The 22,533-nt window shown below is 41.4% G+C and overlaps 1 protein-coding gene and 1 pseudogene across 1 annotated transcript in view; one reads left to right on the forward strand and one right to left on the reverse strand.

Moving 5' to 3' along the window:
* The first annotated feature begins 455 nt into the window (after nucleotides 1-455).
* DPYSL4 (dihydropyrimidinase like 4) overlaps nucleotides 456-22,533 on the forward strand; it is a 68,700-nt gene continuing 46,622 nt past the window's right edge. Inside the window, exons 1-2 of the mRNA XM_027840474.1 lie at nucleotides 456-564; nucleotides 20,009-20,097. Coding sequence (XP_027696275.1) covers nucleotides 526-564; nucleotides 20,009-20,097 — 128 coding nt within the window. The 5' untranslated portion in view covers nucleotides 456-525. The remainder of the gene's footprint in view (nucleotides 565-20,008; nucleotides 20,098-22,533) is intronic.
* Nucleotides 732-14,979, reverse strand: LOC114026769 (annotated as a pseudogene).

Genomic DNA, 22,533 nt, shown 5'->3' on the forward strand with positions numbered 1-22,533 from the left:
CCAAACTGGAGCCGCCTTAGGAACTGACAGCGGGACCCCACACTGACACGCCCGGGTCCGAGCCCGCTCAGAATGGGGCCATCAAGTTTGGAGGGGTCGGGGAGTCCTGGGGGAGGGGGAGAGGTATCCAGGAGGAGATCGGGGGCCTGGACTGGAGCCTGGTGGAGCTCCGCTCTTCAGAGCACCGCCCCCTCCAACCAAGGCTTGCCCAGCCAGGCAGCAACTGTTGGCCTGGAAGGGGCGGAGCTAGACTCGGGGCGGGGACAGAGCCAGGCGCGGGGCCACTAGGCCTCAGAACAACAGCCTCTCCTCCCGCACACTTTGCGCGCGCGCACATAGACGCACAATTCCTTGGTGTCTGAGAACCCAGAGAGGCGCCCCCCACTTCCCCCCCAAAGTCCACGGCGGACCCTCGCCCCTCCCCCACAGTCTCAGAAACCCACTGGCGCCGCACGGACCTAGGCAAACACCCAGACAGAACCGGGAGCTCGGCGGGGGCCTGCGGGGGTTCTGCGGAGGCTGAACATGTCGTACCAAGGCAAGAAGAGCATTCCGAGGATAATGGTGAGCTAGCGGGCGAGTGAGCATCTCCAGCCCTCCGGCTCTCCCAGCCTCGGTCCATCCAGCCCCCCCCCCGTCCATTCCCAGCCCTCCTTGCATCCTGTGTTTCCCTCCATCGGTCCTTCATCTGTCTCTCCTCTCTACATCCCTCCATCTCTCTGTCCTTCCCTTCAGCATTCCCTCAATCCTTCCCCCATCCGACCATTCCCTATCCCTCCTTGGTCCTTCCCTCCCTCTGTCCTTCCATCCCCGCAGAGAGATGAGGCTGAAGCATCGGCAGCTTGAGGGTGGGGTGGGGGTAGGGTGACCGCCAGGGAGTCTTGAACCTGGGACTCTGCCGCTGTCTCTACCCGTGGGAGCCTCTGTTTCCTATCCTGGCTTCGGAGCCCGCGAGCAAAGAAGGGGTGAGCACACTGCGCCCCGACTTCTTCCAGGGGTTCACAAGCCATCCCACTCTGTGGGTCCTGGCTGGAGCTGGGGTGGAAGGTGGGGACCAATCACTAGTTCAACCGAGCCCACAGGCCTTGGGGGGCTGCGGATCGATTCCATTTCCTGCTAGCTTTCCTCGGCACCGGAGGGGATAAGAGGATGTGGGCCAGTGGAAATGGGACAGACCTTTAGAGTAGTTGGGACCTTGTGTTTCAGGGGAGCCTTCCCAGCCAGTGCTCTGCAAAACTGGAGACTCCGTGGTCCACTGGGAGAAGGCAGCTCCATAGATCCCTCCGAGCTAAGGCCCTGGGAGTGCTCCTGCATCCTGGCTGTCCCCTCGTCCTCTCCCTCTGCTCTTCTCTTTTCTCTTGTCCAAGACAAGAGATGTTTTGGGATGGAAGGGGGGAGGGAGGGAGAGGGGGACCAGCCTGGAAGCCGAGAGATGAGGGCAATGGAGGGTCTGGCTCTGAGCCTGAAGATTTTGCCTTTGTTTGCTCTCTCTGATTCCTGAATCGGGTTAATTGATGAAGCAATCTTTGTAGAGGGAGGGTTGGGGTTAGGGCTGCTTATATTTACCAAAAACATCCTCCCTTCCTTTTTGAAATAACATTTGGAGAATCACTGGGGATTCCTTGAAAGCCCTTGTCTGCTTTCTTCCATATGTTCTGTTTTTTGTTTGGAATCTGGCCATGGGTCCAATAGGAAAAGACCCTGGAAAGACAGCAGGAGGCGTTGGCAACATAAGGGGCCCAGGCTTGGGGATTTCCTAAGGAAAGACAGTTGTAAATCCTGGAATGCCTTTGTTAAGCCAGGCCTGGCCTGCCTAGAACATCTTCCCTGAGATGCTGGCTTTTGGCCGTGCCATTTCAAAGAAAGGTCTCATGGTGTCCCTGGTTTTTATCTTCTTGAGCCAGTAGTATATGGATCCAGAACCTATGGAGTGGTGAGAATGTTCAAGGCTGGATGGATCCCAGAGCTTGCTTTGGGAGTTGTAGAAGAATATGGGGCCTATGTGATTTTGGTATTCTGTAAGAAATGAGTGAAAGCTCATGAAATATTTCTTTTCATGGAATATTGAGCCCAAACACCAAATAATCCACAAAGAACCTGAAGTCTAATAAAGTCACAGCACCTGGGCACTTTCTACTGTAAACTTCTTTGTTTCCTTATCTGTGGTCAGGACAATCTTTTACATTCCTTCCAGCTTGAATTCCATAATCCTTTCTACCCTTTTTTGCTTTTCTGGGAATGATATAGACACAGGATGTGAATTAAAATAGAAAGAAAAAACAATCCAGAGCAAATGCCTGAGAAGACCCAAATCACCTTCTAAGATTAAAAAGACTAAAGGTGATGTCAAGAAAGTCAGAAGTTATTCTAATGATCTTCTGCCCAAGGGCCTCCAATCCACTGGTGTCCTTTATGGGCAGCCTGGCTAAATGACAGCTTGTGATGATGGACATTTCTATTTCCTTGACCAACTTGAGATTTTGCTTTAGTCAAAGCTTTTAAAAACAAAGGCTTCTGGTTTTCTATATGTATTCCTCCTCAGATATATTCAAGATGGAGCCTTCCATTGAGTGTGATTCACCCCAATGAGGAAGAATCAAAACTCCTGCCCTGAGCCTTGACAGCTACTTTTCTCTTTGTTTAACCAATGATCAGAGCAATAACTTCTCATGGCTGGAGGGGTGGGTGCCTCAAATGGGCATCTCTTTGTGACATTGGCAGTGGGAAGGCAGATAGCTCTCACCTGTCACCAGGGAACCTAGTGTGTTTTGACAGGATGGAATAGAGGGACTGTGTGTGCTGGCTGAGAGAAAGGGAGACATGATTGATAGATATGTGTCCCCTAGGTCTGTGACCTAAGCTAAACTTTAGAAAAGCCAGTTGTGTATCTTGGGAATTGAGTACTTCAAATCATAGATTCAGAATGAGAAGGGCCTTCTGGGGTCATTTTGTCCAACCTTGAGAAGAAAGAACATAGTGACTTTCCCAAGATCATACAGATGATAAATGTCAAAGATGGGATTTGAATTCAGATCCTCTGACTAGAGCCATGGCTAAGTTCCTTTGTAACAAAACAAAACAAACAAACAAAAAGCACTGACCTGACTGAGCTCTGAGAGCTCTACAGAGTTGCTCTCCCCCTCTCCCAGCAAAGAGACATGCAGATCACTAATGCCAAGGGCACTTCTGAAATTTTGTCTTACCTTAGCCTACTTACCTCAGGAGGCTGTGTTTGTCAGGTATGGATAAATGAATAAAAAAGCATTTATATATCTATTATGTGTCAAGTACTAAGTGCTAGGTGCTGGAGGTACAAATGCAGAAGTGAGACCATTCTGGCCCTGAAGAAGCTTCTATTTTAGCACAAGAGTTTTTACACTGGGGTCCTTGGACAGACTTCCACTGGGGATCCATGGAATTGGATGGGGAAAAATGCATCTTTATTTTCACTAACTTTTAGTTTCTTTTGTAATCGGATGTGATTTGTTTTATGTACTTAAAAACATAATTCTGAGAAGTCTGGATCTTGCAGTCTTCCCTAGACCAACCGTTCAAGGGTTCCATGACACCAACAAAGTTCTATTAGAAGGAGACAGCAATCTGCAGGTGAAGAGTGTCCATGACTGAAGCTACAACTTGCCCCAGACTCTTTATATGTCTCTTTTCCCTCTGGCACTAAATCCATTAAGGACCAGAAATTCTAAGTGAAACCATTGCAGCCATCAAAAGAAAACAAAAGAAAGAAGGTTAACCTGTAGGACCTTTATGAATCTGGGCCATTTCATTCATTCATTCATTCATTCATTCATTCATCCATTCAGCAAATGGTGATTGAATGCCTATTAAGTGCAAGGCTCTGTCTGAGGCCTTCTATAGACAAAGCTTCTCACCCATCTTTCCCCTTTCCCACTCTGAAACTCTGAGTGGGTCATTGGACCTCTCTTGATTTCTTCATATGTTAAAAAGAAAAGAAGGATAATAACTCCCTTGCCTATCAAACAATGAGCAAGTATTCATATATTGGTGTCTCCCAATATTTTTAATTTTAAAAATGTATTTTACAAACATTCATTGTCTTTCCTTCCCATTACTCCTTCTTAGAACACATTTAGAAAACTCTCTCAATAACTGTGCCTAGGCCAGCCAAAGAAGTGCCCTCATTGTCACACCCCAGTGTGCAGGTCTCATTCTGGATTGGAGGGCTGTCCCCTTCTTGGCAGGAGGTGTCCATGGCCTGATTCATCTTCAGTCCTTTTCACTGCTGCTTTATCACTACATTTATCAGAGTTTTAGAGTCCTTCAGAGTTTCAAAAAACCTTTTGAAGGCACTTGCTCTGGGTCAGGTAGGTGTGGAGCATACAAAGACAGAAGTGAAAAATCATTTCTTCAGTGGAGGTATGCACAACTTATCCCAGAGAGACAGTGTCTACTAAATCTCCTCTGAGGGTCAGTGTAGGGAGGTGTTCCCACCCAAAGGGCTCCAACTCTTGTCTCCAGCAGACCTGGAATACATTCTAAGCCTAAAGAGAGGGGATCAAAGACTTTGTTTTCACACCCTCTCTAGATTCTTGTCCTACCATTGAGTTTGGGGGAAATCTAAATCAACTGTGGTCATTATGGCTCATGCCTGGGTCCCCCTAAAAGTGGGATAATGGGCTCCTTTCTAGAAAAGATCCTTATGTACAAAGTAGACAGAAGTTCTAGGATCTCTATTTTCAGTCATCTTAAAAAAATGGTTAAGACCCAAAGGTATGTATTGCCAAATACTTAATACAGGAAACCCTAACCCACCACAACTGGGGTACTTTGCCCTGTGTGGCAGGACTGCACTCAACAGGTTTTTCTTTCTTGCCTCTCATCTGAACAGATCAAGCAGGCCCTAAGTGCAGAACTTCTGGCTGACCAAGCAGTCTTTAGTCAAGGATTCTCCAGAGAAGGTAGTGCCCTTCTCTGTGAAGCTGTGATTGCAACCACCTTCTGGTGGGCAATGAGCTCCTGACCTCTTGAGCTCCCAAGGTTACCTATAGGACTGTAAGTGACTGTATCTCAGGATTGCTGTTCAATGACCTAGACTCAGGGAAAGCAACATAGGAAGAAGCAGCTATTCATCTGAGGTCCAATCTGAGGTGAACCTAGGCAATCCTATTCCTGCTGTCATTTGTGTGTGGTTGCCATTACTGCTGCATTTGGGGATGAAGGTATGGAGAGTAAACCTCCCCCACCCCTACTGGAAGTCCAAAGGAGAGCTTGCATTGGCTGTATACCAACAAAGATGTCCACTTGATAGAAACCAGGAGTCATCTCTCCTCATTACATATGACCCACAGGGAGTGACTCCTGGTTCAGGTGCCAGTCCTCTTTGGCACAATCCCCAGTCACTGGACATGTAAAGACCACTCAGAAGCCACAAGCTGCTCATGAGTTTTAACATAGAATGGCAAATTGTGTCTTTCCCCATGGAGGCAAAATGAACCTGCTCAGATCCAAGGAAAGTGTCTCAGTCCAGCAGATCAGGGAGTTATTCTGATCACCACTGTTGTTATAGTGATATGTAAATTGGGAGGACACTAGCAGCTTGAGAGATCTGGAAATACTTCAAGTAGAATATGATGCTTGAGTAGAGCCATGAAGGGAAGTAGAGATTCTAAGAATCAGAGGTGAGGAGGGAATGCCTTCCAGAAATGGGGTACAGGCAGTGCAAAGGAATAGAGATGACAGCTGGAGGCTGTGCATGAAGAGCAGTAAGAAGGCTAGTTGGGCCAGTGAGTGTGAAAAGGGGAGATGTATGATCAGGCTGAAAAGATGCATTGGGACTTGGCTGTGAAGGGTTTTACATATCATACTGAGGAGATGAGAATTGATTCTAGAGATGATAGAGGGCCACTGGAGTTCATTGATGGGTGAGGTGTGCATAATCAGATATGCAATTTAGGAAAATTATTCTAGAAGTTTGTGGAGGGTGGATTGGAATGGGACCAGGAGAACAGATAGGCTCCAGTCCAACTGAGATGAGATGAAGGTCTTAACCAGAGTGGTAGCTTTCTGAAGGGAGAGGAGTAGACAGACATGAGAGCTATTGTAGAATCAGTCAGTCAGTAACAATCTATTAAGCACCTACAATGTGCCAGGCACTGAGCCAAGCACTGGAGATACAGAGAAAGATAAGTAGCAATGATGAAATTGGACAACTGATTGGCTACATGGGGAGAAGGAGAGTCACCAAGATGATGAACCTTCCCGCCTAGAAAGATGGTGGGATCTAGAGGAAGGAGCGAAGTTGACTTCTATTGAGCCAATCTGTTCTTAATATTCTTGCCTTTTGCTACTTTTCTGGAAGATTGTCCTTCACTTTGGCATGCTTATCTGGTTGTCCTCTGCCACAATTTTAGGGCTGGCAAGGGAGAAGTACTGAGGAAGCACATAAGGAATTAGCTGTCTATGCTGTTAATTCATAACATACCTTAGTAGGCTTCTTGGTGATTTGAGTAATGGAGCCAGTTGTAATTTCTCTACCTCTTGAATCTAATTTCTATTTTGTGTAGTCTCTGAGGATTTGTAAGACCTAGAGAAAATGTGGAGTCCTCTGTTTTGTTGGGACCAAAAGTTCTAGAAATTGGGAAGTGTGAAGAGAAGGGGAATGGGTGTGGACAGGATAGATAACAAGTTTTGGTTTCACATGTTGAGTTTGAGATGTTTAAGGGACATCTGGTTTGAAATGTCCAAATTAGCAATTTGAAATTCTTGAGTAAAAGTCAGGGGAGAGAGTGGGGCTGGATATATAGATCTTGAAGTCATCTCCATAGAGATGATGTACACACATGGAGCTGTATAGGAATGAAGAAATTGATTATCTATCATTAGAAAAAGCTGCTAGATGGCACAGGGAGGCATCTAGGGAGCACCATGGTGCATAGAATGCTGGGCCTGGAGTCAGGAAGACCTAAGCTCAAATTTGGCCTCAGATATTTGCTGGCAATGTGACCTTGGTCAAGTCACTTAACATCTTTCTGCCTCAGTTTCCTCATCTGTAAAATGGGAATAATAACAATAGCACCTCTCCTCCCTTCCTCCACAGGTAACTTAGAGGATAAAACTTATATATCTGCAGAGTACATTGCAAGCCTTACAGTGTTATAGAAATACTGTAATAATATTGATAATGATGACAATAGTTATTATTACTGTTATGTACAAAGGTTTGGACTCGCCTTGAGTACTTGTGATTAAACCATTGGTATCAGGCACCCTTTTCTCAGTTTCTTCGGCTCATTAACCCCCCACCCTATCTTCTGGAGAACACAGTTCTTTATAGCTTAGGTTATGACTCATGTCTTGGGTTTCCCCCATAACAAAGGGTCTCAAAAAGCAGTTGATGTTCAATATGGATCAGGTAATGGACAGGCAATTTATTCCTACACACCAAAGAAGAAAGCTCAGTACAAAAGACTCACAGTGCATGTTAACAGGGTGACTTAAAAAGTAACTTAACTTACAACTACAGTCACATCATTATCATCATCATACTAGCTACCATTTACATAATGCTTACTTTGTGCCTGCCAGCCAGTTTGCTCCCAACATTATGTTAGGAGGCTGATACTTAAACCTCATTAGAACATGAGCTGTTGGCAGGACTGCTAATTAGGCATTTTACATTGTGCTTCGGTTCTTTCCAACAATCCCATGCATGTGTCTTCTGGTCAAATGGCCAGGCTTGGGCTGATCCTCATGTTGGTGGCCTTCCTCTCTAGCAACAGTGGAATATCTCCTATTCTCCCATTATTGGACTCCAATTCTACAGGACCCAGGAGCTCTGGACCTCTTCAAAAGTTAACTCCGAGGCTGGACATGAATTTTGGGAGAGACACACATCAGCCTAAGATCAAGAAAGAACAAACCCTAAAGTATAGAAGGTAGCCAGGGCCACCGTGCAAACTCACCTAATTGAGTACCCTACCCTAGCTTCCACATGGTCATGGTTACCATAATGTTATAATAGAGAAAGGCTAGACCTTCCTCCTTCCCTCTCTGGAAGTCTTGGAATTACATAATGCCACCTAGTGAGTTGAACAAGAAGAAACAGAGCCAGTTTCTGGCTCTTCTGTAAAGGGATGCAGCACCCTGACCCACTGTCACTGTTACAGATCAGGGGAGGACCACAGAATCGCTCAGAGTTTGCCATGTTATGTTAAATGCCAAATCTTTTCAGCATTTGATCACTAGACAGTTGGAAGCTGGCTCTGGAGTCCCCCTGTGATTGAGCAGACATGTAAAAGAATTGCATCATACTCCATGGGATAGTCCTTGTTACACTAGGCATGGCCCCATCCAAGTCCAATGTGAATAGCCAGTAACTCTAAAAGACAGCACACAAATAAATCACAGAATACAAATACCATTCTAATACTGTAGCATTGAAATAATGTTGCAACATAGCCCAAGAATCAATATTCCCAAAGTAAGAAATCGATGAGTTTCCAGCTGAAGTCCGCAGTATTCTCATTAGCGATGGACCACATCTAGGAAGCCAATGCGCCACTTCAATATTGTTTGGACCATCCTGGAGACATAGAAAGACAAAGAAAGAAAAAACAAAACCGGAGCAGCTGAAGCCCATAGCTCCTCCATGTTCTGCCAGTCACAGCCAGTTATCCCAAACCTGTGCCACTGCTCCAATGAATCAGCACCCAGCTCCTCAGACAGGCTCCCACTCCCTGAGGAGTTACAGGCCTATCTTTCTCCAGCTGTTACTCTAAGCTCCTTCCCAACCATCAGCAGCACAACTTTGAAATATTTTAAAAGTCCTAATGCAAAGGACTGACAATGCGGAAACATGTAACAATGAAAACCTATGAACAATTAAAACGTGAAACACATAAAGAAAACAACCATCACCAAAATTAGTTTAGCTAATACATGGCCAGATTATACAGCTGAATACACCTTTCCCAATTTTGGAATTTCATGATGGTTGCTTTCAAAAACTCCCAAAGAATTTAGCTGTATACACATGTAAAAGTGTTCCACCGTGATCAACTAACATTGATCACATATGCTGTAGGTGAATACATGTCCCCAATAATGTCTCCAATTGGATTCATTATCAAATCAATTCTATCAAATCCAGTTTCCATCCACCTATAACCTTGAAATCCATCAGTTACAAACTTGATTGCTTCAGTGCATTTCTGATCTCCCTGATGTGGCATTCCCTCAGTGGTGCAGAGCTCACCCAACCCTTCTCATCATATGGGACCTTGGTCTCCATCTTCCTACAAATCTTTGATGTGTTTTCATTCAATGTGCTGTCAACCTTTCTTTAGGCTCTTCAATAAAAAATGCATACATAGTAATAAAGCACAGTCTCTCCATTGGTTAGGCCAGGTCCTTGTTACATGACAAACCCTTGTTGTTTTCTTATTTTATATCTCTCTGATGGCATCTGTGATGCTATTTTCTGTGAAAAATTCCTTTTAAAATAAATTTCACTGACATATTTTGTTTTTATATTACCTTAATTTCCCAATTACTACTACCTATCCTCTCCCAGAAGACAAACCCAAACAACAAAGAATAAAAAGAGGCAAAAAAAAAAGTTTAGAAAAACTAACCAACTTATCAAAATAAAGTCTGCAATTATGTATAGTGCCCTCCCACACCCAACCACACAGAAGTAGAGGGAGGTGCCTTCTCATATCTCCTTTGGGGGCAATAATGGGCATTATCATTTCAAAGGATTAAGTTTCAATTATTTTTTGTCGTTCTTTCCCATATATTGTGGTGCTAACTGTTGTTCAGTTGTTTCAGTCATGTTCGACTCTTCATGACGCCATTTGGGATTTTCTTGGCACAGATGCTGAAACGGTTTGCCATTTCCTTCTCCAGCTCATTTTACAAATGATGGTCAAGTGACTTGCCCAGGGTCACACAGCTAGTAAGTGTCTAAGGCTGGATTTGAACTCGGGTCTTCCTGACTCCAGGCCCAGTGCTCTATCCACTGCCCCACTTAGCTGTCCTGTATTGGGGTAGTGATTGTACATCTTGTTTTCCTGGTTATGCTTACTTTCCTTTTCATCATTTCATGTAAGTTTTCTCATGATTCTATTCATTCTTCAGACCCACCTTGTCTAAAAGCAAAATCATATTCCCTTACATTCATGAGCCATGATTGTTTTGGCCATTCCACAAGAGATGGACATCTACTTTGTTCCTAGTTCTCTGATACAACTAAAAATGTGTTGCTATGAATAGTTTTGTTTGTATATGTAGTCTTTCTTTTTGTCATTAACTTTCTCGAGGCATATATATATATATATACATATATACACATATATCAATAGAATCTCAGGGTCAGAGAAAGGATTTTTTAGTCTTTTTATCACAATTTTAAAATTACATTTAGATATTATAGAAAACAAAGGATAAAATTCACCCTTTTAAGTTACACAGTGCAAAATGGAAGCACCTCATTGTTTGAAGGTGCAAAATCAAGAAAAAATGCATCAGCACAATAAATATACTCAACATTATTTTAAATAACATTTTCTGATGTATTTAAATGAAATAGAAGGGGCAGCTAGGTGGCACAATGGATAGAGCACCAGCCCTGGATTCAGGAGGACCTGAGTTCAAATCCGGCCTCAGACACATAACACTTCCTAGTTGTGTGACCTCAGGCAAGTCACTTAACCCCATTGCCTAGCCAAAAAACAAAAACAAAAACAAACAAAAAAAACCCAATATATAAATTGGGTTATAGTAGATTTGAGAGGGGAAGAAATCAGTTTTTATTCCAATTTTAATTATAAATAAATGAGTAATTTTGTTCTGGCACCTTTTGCAAGTTCCTCATTACCCATGTCTTCTGTTCTTCGCCTTTTGGAGAAAACATTGCATTGAATGGACAAGGATTGAGATCTTCCTTAATGTACCCTCTGTCCATACAAGGAGGAAGTTGAAGGAAACCCAACTTCCTAGAAATTTTCAGGTATATTAGAAGGAATAGAGTGGAAATGGTGTCTTGAACAAGAGGCTGGTTTCTTTTCTCTTTCTTCTTTTGGAATATCTGCATAATAAATTTCACATTCTTTACACTTGTCCAAGCGATTTTCTCCTCTCTTCTTTTTTCTGGAGCACCTCAATATGAGAAAAATTTTGTAATGTGGTCTTTCTTTCATCATCTTTAAAATAAGGCTCCACTAGTGCTTTTTGTTTGACTTTATCAGGTGTGTGTGTGTGTGTATGTGTGCGTGTGTGTGTGTGTATAAAACAGCATATAGCATCACACACACATACATATATATATCTTCATGACTGTTTAGTTTCTTTGCCACAACTGATAATTCTTCTTCATCTTCTACTTGGAGGTTTTCTTCTGGCTCACACGGTGGAGAACTATCTCCCAAATTGAATTCATATTCTTCACATATTGTCTCGTCAAACAATTCTTCTGAGCTATCATTCCTTTTTCTTTCTCACTTTGCACTTTTCTCTCCCTTCTGCACCTTCTTCTTGATTTTTAAAAGCCCAGTTTCAGTAATTAACATATAGTCCATGGTCATAGTCTCACCTCCTAATCTTGATTGACTATCATCCTTTGTGTCTATCACAGTGATATCCACTTTATATTGAGGAACTTCCGCTCCTGGGTCTGTACTCTATTAGACATTTTCTCAGATATTTATCTTGATTATCTTGCAAAGCTTGTACTTTACAAGGATTCAACTGAAGAACTGAGGCTAGTTCATAATCTCCATTTCCCATCCTTCCTTTCATTTTTATTGGTTTATCACCTCCAGTTACCTTCAGACCATCAAAAAGACACTCTGACTCCAGACTTTCATGTGGAAGTAGAAGAATTTTGAAGGCAGGATTTGATTTTCTTCTTTTATTTGTAGCTGTATTTTTTGGGGGGGGGCATGATTTTTTGTGGAATAGGAAGATGTCTTCCTGGAAACAGGGGTCCTCTTGGGACTCTGCTTATTATGTAGCTTCCATTTAAGTTTGTGTGACTAGAGGGAGAGCCCTTTGGAGTAGGTTTCAAAGCATCATGAAGAGCCATTTGCCCAAATTGGTTTTTACAAATCTCATTTCCTTGGCTTTTTTCTTCATGCTGGATAGCTAAAAATCAATCAGATAGATCCAGGGGCTTATCCACTACAGAGTCTCCATTGATGGAAAGATGAATCTCCCCTCAGAAAGGAAAAGCATTTTGTTTATCATAAGAGGTTTGGAGGCAATGTTCATTTTCTTCTTCAGTCTTCTTCCTTTTGGCTCCTCTGCCTCCCAGTGGTTTCAATGGCACAAAAAAGATCGTTGTTTTTTTTTTCAGTAGCTTCATCTTTTGGATAATCAGTCTCAACCTGTGTACTTATTGATTCATTTACATTCTTTCTCACAAGAATTTGCTTAATGGAAGAAGAATGATCAACAACTGTGCTTGCTTGAGAACCAAGATTAAATCATGTGATTAAGTCACGTAGCAAGGCTGGTGTCATCAGATTTTGATCTAGGTTTCTGTGCTCTAGAATGAGAAGTATTGCTGAGGGAATTTGTTTTGAAATGGGACTTTTTCCCAGCCTCTAAAAGAGAAGGGGACAAGCTTGTATTCAAGCCTAAGCCATTTTCACCTTAGAAGCAGACCCCAAAAGAGGAGAAGATGCTCGAGCAGCCCAATCTAGTGCTGGCGGAGTCCTGGGAGAGGAATCTGAACATCTCCAACCACCTTCATTGTTTTTGTGGATTATTGAAAGGGTTGTCTCTTTGGCTGTGCTTCCTGTTGAGGGTGCAGTTCTTTGAAGAGAGGATTCAAAGCACTTTGGGATTCAGATTCTTTTTGAACATCAAGTCCAAGTGTTTCAGCAACAACTACAGCTAAGTTAAAAGATGATTCCTCAAAGGGATGACTGTTGGGATCTTGGATATTGGGCATAGGTAATAATGTTTGATCACAAGTGTCTGCTACAAGAATATCACTTTCATAATGGTTTGGCTGCAGTTGAGTTGAAGACTTTAGATTTTTTGCTAATTCATTTGTACATAAAGGGTGCTCCAAATCAGTACGTGTTTGCTCTATATATCCGATGTGCAGGTTCCCCTTTCTTCCTGGTTGTTAAGTCCAGGAAATGAGAAAGTCAATATAGGTGAATCAGGGACAGCCTCATCCTCAGGCTCTGCTGCTTTAGGCTGTTTCTTCTCAATTTTCTGATGTAGTTTGCAACAAAGTTTGTTTTCTTCATGTAAGGAATTCTTGTCATTCATAAGTTCAGTGATAAGTCTAAGATTCTGTTGTGGGATATTTTTCAAACTCCTGTTTTTGTTTGTTTGTTTTGTTTGGTTGGTTGTTTTTCGCTTGTTTGTTTGTCCTCCTGTGTTCTTCAGTCACTGCACGCCAGTCACATCACCCTGCTCTTAACTGATCTTCCAGGGCTCGCATGGTGTCGTGAAGGCCTTTCTGGTGCTCTCTCAGTTGTTGACTTTTGGATAACAAACAAACAGGCTGTTCCAGTCTTTGTGCACCTAAAATCCATTCCATTTGTGCTTGGTTACTTTGCTCTGGAAGGCTTGTACTTCTTCATCAGGACCCTGCTTCAGTTTTGCAGAGATCTTTAAAACTACTGACTGTTTCTGCAGAAGTGAGACTGTCACAACTACTCGCAGGATATTCGTCTTGGCTTTCTCTAGTCCCAATCTTCTGCTTATCTGATGTTCTCTCCTCACCTTGCTGTCACATGATATAGGTATGAAGTTGTCTCTGTGAAGACAGTCGATACATCCCAGCATGCGCTTGGGTAGGAGAGAGTAGAGGGGGTAGCCTTTCACTGTTTGACTAGAAGTGAGGGCAACTCCAGGCAAGAGGAACCAAAAGACCCAGGGAAATGCAGGGCAGCTCAACTCCACACAAAGCTCTCTGGGCATCTGTAAGACCAAAGAGTGGCCCCACTAAAGAAGAAGAGTCCCTCCTGGTGTTGGAGTGAGGCATTTGCTTTCTCCATCCCATGCACCTCCCCCTGCATCCCAGCCCTATCAATGGAACTTCGGCCCTGGGGCAGCCCGTGCTTTGTGGGGGAGTTGGGGGGGGGGGAGGGATAGGTAGTGTTTTTTTAAAATAATTTTTTAATAATTCAAATTGCTTTCCAGAATGGTAGGACTTGTTCTCAGCTCTACCAACTGATGGGTTGGTTTTATAGGAAAGTGAAAAAAGTCTGCTTCAATGTGCACTCATAGTTCATCAGTTCTCTCTCTGTAGGTAAATAGGATTTTTTGTCATCATCATCATCATCATCTACTCAGCCACAGATTGTTTTGATGATTACTGTTTTATAATACTATTTGGAATCTAGACTTGTAGGCTGTCTTCCTTCACATATTTTTTAATTGATTCTCTTGTATTCTTGACTTTTTGTTTTTCCAGATGAATTTCGTTATTACTTTTCTAGTTCTATAAATAATTCCTTGGTAGTTTGGTATGACACTGAATAAGTAAATTAAATTAGGTAGTGTCTTTATTTTTATTATGTTGGCATGGTCTACTCATGAGCAATTAATATTTTTCCAATTGTTTTGATCTGCTTTTATTTGTGTGAAAACTGTTTCATAACTGTATTAACATAATCCCTGGGTTTGTCTTGGCAGGTAGACTCCCAAGTAATTTATATTGTCTGCAATTTAGTGGAATTTCTCTTTCTATCTCTTGCTGCTAGGTTTTATTGGCAGTAAATAGAAATGTTGAAGATTTATGTGGGTTTATTTTATATCCTGCAACTTTGTTGAAGTCGTTAATGTTTTAGCTAGCTTTTTAGTTGATTCTTTAGGGTTTTCTAAATACATCATCATTTCTTCATTGCCTATTTTTATTCCTTTTTTCTTGTCTTACTGCTATAACTAGCATTTCTAGCATATTATTGAATAATAGTGGTGATACTGGATATCCTTGTTTCAGTCCTGATCTTATTGGGAAGACTTAAAGTTTACCCGCATTACAGATAATGCTTGCAATTATTGGTTTTAGTTAGATACAACTTATCATTTTAAGAAAGGCTCCATTGATTCCTATGTTTTCTAGTGTTTTTAAAAGGAATGGGTATTGTATTTTGTCCAAGACGTTTTCTGAATCTATTGATATGATTTTTGTTGTTTTTGTTATTGAATGGTCAGTTATGCTGATGGTTTTCTTAATATTGAGCCAGCTTTGCATTTCTTGTATCACTTGGTCATAGAGTATGATCTTTGTGATACTGTGCTATAATCTCCTTACCAGTATTTTATTTAAAATTTTGGCATCAATATTTAGTAAGGAACTTGGTATATAGTTTTCTTTCCCTATTTTTGTTCTCCCTGATTTAGGTATCAAAACCATATTTGTGTCATAAAAGGAATTTGGTACAGCTAATTCTTTACCTATTTTTTCAAATAGTTTATATAGTATTGGGATTAATTGTTCCTTAAATGTTTGGTAGAATTCACTTGTAAATCCATCTGGTCTTGGGGACATCTTAAGGAGCTCATTGATGGCTTGTTCGATTTATTTTTTCTAAGATAAGGTTCTTTAAGTATTCTCCCTTTTCAGTCATCTTTTCATACCCACTAAAATATAATTAATTTCTTTTTTATGCTGCTATTTGGTGCTCCCCATGTCCAGTGCCTCCCAACTCTCTTTCTGAAGAAGATATTTATGACACAGTCGTGAGGCTCTTCTGTGCCATTGGCCCCTCCCATCTCTTCCTCCTAAACCATGTTCTCTGACATCTTTTTTGCTGTTCTCCACTGTGCCCACCTTTGCATTGAATTCTTCAAGTATTGAAGAACATGTTGATTTAATTTGGAGTATCATATCTAGTTCTTTGTAGAACTTCTGTGCCTCTTCATCCTCTGCAATATATGTTGACACATATTCTGTTGAAATTCTTTGCATAGTAGTTTTCTGTGAGTGCTTTTCCCAAGTGCTGCAATTAAATGCTGACCCAGTGTTTCATGAAATGTTGTTGACCGTTGCCTTTTCAGGTTTGGTGAATCCAGCCCTACCAGCTCCATTTTATTTGCCTCTTCAAGGGAAAGCTGAATGCCATCTCTTCATTTAGTTGCCAATTCTATTTGTTTTATGGTTTTATTTTCATTGAGAATGTCAAGATTGATATCATTCTATTTTTCTAGTCAGATATTCACTCATTAGTCAGATAATAGCTAAGCTAATGTTTGTAGACAGAAAAATTAGTATGTTTATCTTCCTCTTCCCTCCTTCCACTATCAATGTTTTTCATCCTTCTGCCATCATCATTGCTGAAGTTCCAAGTGGTCACACTGAGTGGGATTGACTTGTGTCTTTCTGTATAGGTTGCCATAGTCAGAGAAGTCATCACCTCAACAAAATACAACAAAATCTCAAGGAGGAGTATGTTTAGAGGCAAAGCTAATGATTGCAGCTTGGGATCTGTCGAGCTTGAGGTGCCTGTGGGGAAATGATAGAACAAAACTTCAGGAAGGCAGGGGCTATTCATTCTTGTCTTTATATGCCTATGACCTAGCATAGTGTCTGGCACATAGGAGTCCTTTAGTAAATGCTTTATTTATTGATTGACCAGTAGAGGTTTCTAGGAGGCAATTGGTAATATGAGATTATAATTGAGGAGGTAGAATAAGACTGGGCATGTAGTTTGGGGAGTCATCTGAACTTAGATGATAATTAATCCCATAGGCCTATATGAGATAACCAAAAAACTTCAAAAAGGATCTTAAAGAGTATCAAGAGAGAAGAGGAGCCAGAATAGAGTATTAGAGATGTTAGGTTGTAAAAAATCAGGAGGCAGAAATTATCTCAAATTAGTTAGAAGCTTATTGATGGTCATATGCAATAGCCAGAATGCATTCATGTAGGCTGAATGTATACGTTCATTTAGCCTGTGAGAAAGACTATAAGTTCTTCTAAATTGCCCCAGTTTTTATCTCCTCAATCAAACAACTCTGGTTTCTTCTCTTTACCAATCATTATTCCCCAGGTGACATAATATTGATGCAAGTATTTTTTTTTCATGGAACAGAGTGGAGACACTCTGTTTTTGAGACCATCCAGACTTCTGTACAAACAATCCTGCAGTTTATCAGCAACTTTATTGCCTTCTTTTTCTGTTTTGTAACCTTGGGGGTCATCATGAATTATTTTTCTTTATTATAGCATTCTTTTATAATCATATGCAAAATTCCCTTCAATTCCCCAATTTGAAGCTATTAATAGTCTCATAATTTTCTAACAATTCCCACAGCAGTATCAATCTGAGCAGAAATGATATGCTCTTTATGGAATAGGTAACAGATCCATAGCACACAGAAAACTAATAAAACAAATAAAATTACAATAGGATAAATAGACACATCCAATATAGCTTTGCTTTAAGTGTTTCAAAGCCTTTGGAAGCCTCCATGATCTGTTCTTTCAGGTATCTAGTGAGTATCTCTTGTGCATCTCTCAAGCATCTGTGGAAGGATCAGGGTAGGCTTATGGAGGTTATTTCCTTCACCATCTCTGGGTTTCAGGTCACTTGTGGAGATTTTCTAGGTAAATCTGTTAAAGTTTACTAGTGATAAGACTTAGTATAATTTAATAAAACCTGACAAACTCTAATCAGATCGATCCTCCGGTAATTAATTCATATGATTAAAAACCACTTCAGAACTTATGGAGTTGACCTTATAAGTAACAGGACATCAAAGTATTCTACTCAATAAGGTTTTATTTTTTTAATCCATTATAGCAATGCAGAGGTGCTTGAGCATTGCAAAAACAGAGTTAATTTTTTTTTAAATTACAGTTTTACCTGACATGGTTAGAGAGATTTGCTATGAAATGAAAAAGGGACATGGTTGTGACAACATCAAGATTTTTCCTTCAAGCCTAAACCTAAGGGCACAGAGTCACTTAACATAGGTATAACAAGATAGAGCATCTTAGTTCTATTTGATTTCAGATAAGAATCACAGTTAGTTTTTTGTAATAGCCAATTGTGCAGCAAAATTCCACATTATTCACAAGGTATCATTCCCAGGCTCAGAATTTACCAGATGGGAAACATTCCTGTCCAAAAAGGAAATAACATAATGAAGAAACTAAGTCAAATGGATCCTATCATTACCTTGTAAAGCCATCCTCTCATCCTTCCTGGGCATAGACATCCACTTATAACAGTTCTCAGATCATACACACTTTGGGCAGCTTGTGGCATTTTCGTTGAATGGTGGATTACTGACTTAATGGTAATTCAGACAACTGTACCTGAATTCAAAACTTAAAACAACACCAAATTATAGTCCCAAGGGATTTTAGCAAGTTTCACTAATCACAGCTTAGAGCTACGTACAATTATTATTATTATCTCTCATGTTGTTACAATAACTATTAACAATAAGTTTACCGGGCTTTTAAAAAAATTTAACATCCTTTTTTTCTTTTTTTCTTTAGCTAAAACTCATCCCTTAATCATTAGAATTTTTTTTAAAAAATCATATTCTAGAATTCCACATAGACAGCAAATATATGATAGCTCATTCATAACCCAGAAAAACACTGGTTATTTATTGTAAGCCTCCAGACTAACAGATATCCATCTCTTAAGATTTTGTATTTTAAACTCCTAAGGCAAAAATAAATTTTTAATACAAGTCTGTTGAGATTAATTTGGCTCAAGATGTAACTTCAACATATACTATTATATGTATAATTTAATAATTTCCTGATCACAATTTATCATAGAAATCATTTCTATACTATAAGCAAACTTGTAAGTCTTCTCCTCACATTTTGGTAGTGATTATTTGTGATGGAAGAAGGGATCCCAATTTCTCAGTAAGCCAATTCATTATTTTAGAACTTCAAAACATTTAGCAAACTCTTTCACAAAGTGGATGAGATTTTATGACCTTGCCCAAATTGAAAGTCCCAAGGAATCTGGGAAGTTTACAGATGAGATTTTACAAGGTCATTTTTTAAAATACATTTTCCCACACAATAAGTAATTCTTCTTTTTAAAATAAAATATATCTAATTAAGTACTTGATAGGTTTTAATGTTATGCTGGCTTCTAATAATGTAGTTAACAATCTCATAGCATACTATCAAAATATATTAATTTCTAATGATACAATTGCATCATCCTCTTAACAGTATTTCTTAGATAATAGTTTCCAAAAGTTCACTATACCATAAAATTTAGAAACATGATAATAACATAAACTCATGGCTTATAAGGGCAGTCAATAGACAGTCATAGTATATGAGGAGAAGAAACTACAGGACAGAAGACAGTGTATGGGTGAACTTGTCCACTACAAAGTCAAGACTATGAACTGAGGAAAATGAGGCTAGAGCAGGGATGGTGGCCTAAGCAAGGAGGGAGGGGTGGAGGGGCTGGCTGTCACAGAGAAAGCAAAGGATAGGTGATGGTAGAGAGAAGCAGAAAGAAAGACAGAAGAATAGGAGCTAACAATCAGACAGGAGAATTTCAAAAACTAAGGTCTTGTAGATAGTGATGAATGAAAATGATAGTGAAAGCCAAGGCATGACCTACCACCCTGTGGGAGGCTGAGGTGGAGTGAAGGAATGTCCTAGGAGTTTGGGGAGTTGGTGAATTGGGAGGTATATGTCTTAGAGGAGATAGCAAAGAGAAGATTGTCCAATAAAACTCCTAAGTCTTTTTCACATGCACTGCTTTCTAATCACTTTTCCCCCACTCCTGAATGTATAAAATTGGTTTTATAAGTCTGATGTCAGGGCTTGACATTCATTTCCATTACACTTTTTTTGTTTTGTTTTGTTTTGGTTTTTTTTTTTTTTTTTTTTGCTAGGCAATGGGGTTAAATGACTTGCCAGCATTTCCATTACATTTTGTCTTGACTAGATGAATGTACATTTACTACATTCTCTATCACTCTAGAGACTTTTTGCATGAATGTTTTGATAATCAAAGTGATTTAGAAAGCACATTCTAATATTTGTTTCTCTCCCCCTTCCCACCAATAGAGTGACCAACTTCTGATCAAAGGTGGAAAGATAGTCAACGATGACCAGTCATTCTATGCTGACATATATTTGGAAGATGGCTTGATAAAGTAAGTTTCTATGAAAACATACCTATATAACTGGCAACCATAGATTGCTTTTCAATCAAGGTAATTGTAAGCAAACCTCTCATCCCTTCTCCCCCACATTCTTTTGCCCCTGGACCACATGCTCTGTGCATAGAAAGTTTGGGAAAGGTGCCAAAGGTTTGCAGGCTTCTTTAAATGACTGAAAGGAAAATACGTAAAATTTTGGTTGAAATGCAAAGGTCTATTTCCCTAGTAAGTTAAAAAAAGATGTCTGGGCTCCTGCTTAGTCAATAGGCAACAGGGTTCAGTGGAAAGAATCCTGGATTTGTAGTCTGGATGGAGGACCTAGATTTAGCCTTGATGTGGACCAGTCATTTAATCTCTCCATGCATCAGTCTCCTTAAGCATAAGGAGAAGTGAACACACACACACACACACACACACACACACACAGATGTAAGGCACTTAAGTAGCTAGAGGCCAATTCAGTATTCAGTTTACTAAGTACTTTTTAGTCATTAAGCCAATGAAGCTGAAGCCATGAGCCAACTGAAGAAAAAGCTGGAAGTGACATGAGCAAGGCTACAGGAACCATAACCATCACAACAATGCCATCCCTTCAGACTGCAGTGAAAGTGGCCCAGGACCAGAAGCTCAAGAGCAAGAACATCAGGATAGTGGGCCTGCCTCTAGCCCACCTCCTGGCCAGCTGTCGCTGTTGATAGAGGAACTGCTATGGAAACATGGCCCCAGCAGCTGCTTCCCAGGGTTGGGAAGGACAGGAAGGCTGTGAGCCATGAGATGAACTCCTTTAGAAATGAAAGAGAAAGGCCTGAGGGCCAGGAGGTGATCAATCTGGTCTGAAGGACCCTCCATGCATGGTAAAAGGAGGGTATGGAAATGACTGTGATGAGCAGGGAGTCTTCATCCTGCTCACCTGGGCCAGTGTGTTGGACAGCATGAGAGAAGATGCAACCAGTGCCACAGACAGTGGCCTGGCATGCAGTGTCTTCTGGAGGCAGTCAGGTTTCCATGGTTGCAGTGAGAGGGAAGGAAGGCACGTGAGACAAAGAGGTCTAGTATGCATTGTATGTACTGTGAAAGGAACTTCCAGATGGTGCTAGGGGAGCGAAGGGCAGAATAATCTTAGGGCAGAAGGGTAGGGCTGGCATGGGTGGTCATGAAAAAGCAGGGACAGAAGAAGGGCAGAGGGTGTTTGCCCAAGCAACCTGTAAATGAAGAGAAGGAAGCCTTAAAGAAGAAGAATTGGCTGCCATGGGGCCCTAGGCTGCCACAGAAATGTTTGCTCAGTCCCAAATGAGAGAGAAATAAAGCATTTGTTAAGCATGAATTATATGATAGACAATGCACTAAGTGCTGAGGATACAATACAAGCCCTGACCCCCCAAAGACGATCTCTGATTTCAAAGGACTTAAATTCTAATGGGAGAAAAATAACCCATAAAGGGAAGCTGGGGTGCTCATCTTAATTCATCTACCATGTGAGAGGGAATCAGGGAAAGACTGAAACTCCTTGACCTGGACCAGTCCTGGGGGATCAGGAGGTCTGGGGATGGAGGGCCTGAAGCCTTTTCTTCCATGCTTATATGGCTAGAAGCTTCCCAAATCCTCTCTACTGACCAGGATAATGCTGCCTCCAGATAGCTCTGAGGTCGAGTGGGTCATCACTAGCACCGCTGGGTTGGAAGCAGGGGGCAGGGACCGAGTGTCTGCTCCTGGGCTGCTCTATGAGGCCAAATGAGTTAAGAGGCCTGGAGGGTGGGCTTTCACTGCATATTGGCTGGCGGATTTGCTCACCCCCTCTAGCCAGACTCCCAGCCCAGAGGCTGATTTGGAGTCAGTGAGGCAGGCTTGGAGTCTGAGTTCTGCCAGTAACTGCCTGGGTGACTTTGGAAAAGTCCCTCCCCTGCCTTTTTGCAGGAAAATCTCTGCTCCCCTCCCCCTTCCCCCACCTCTGCATCAAGGATCTTTCCATTTAGTGGTCCCCAAGTTCTGGCAAGTTCTAATCATGACCTTCCCTGGGGATTTGATGTCTGTTTGAGGACCAGCCTCACTCAGTAAGGAGAGACTACCCAAGGGGAGGGTGAGAAAGCTGCCACAGTGCAATCCACAATGACTCAGGAAGCTGCCTTCTGAAGGCATGGCAGAGGCTAGTCTGGCTTGGCAGAGGATACACCCACAGCAAAGCTACAGACTCTTGTCTGGTGATGCTTTGAGGGAGCCAGGCACAGGAATGTCACGTTGATTCCTAATCTAGGAAGAAAACAGGTTTGTTGAAGGAATTTTGATTAAGGTTTGAGGTCCTGACTTAAATGGACAGAGACCAGAGTACTTAAGAAGGCAGCTTGGCAGAGGAGGCAGAGTACTGGACTTGAAGTCAATAAGAGCTGAGTTCAAATTCTTTTTTCAGACACTTGCTAGTTGTGTGATACTGGA

This window comes from Vombatus ursinus, unplaced genomic scaffold, assembly GCF_900497805.2.
Source record: "Vombatus ursinus unplaced genomic scaffold, bare-nosed wombat genome assembly UNPS02014845.1, whole genome shotgun sequence".
NCBI lineage: Eukaryota > Metazoa > Chordata > Mammalia > Diprotodontia > Vombatidae > Vombatus > Vombatus ursinus.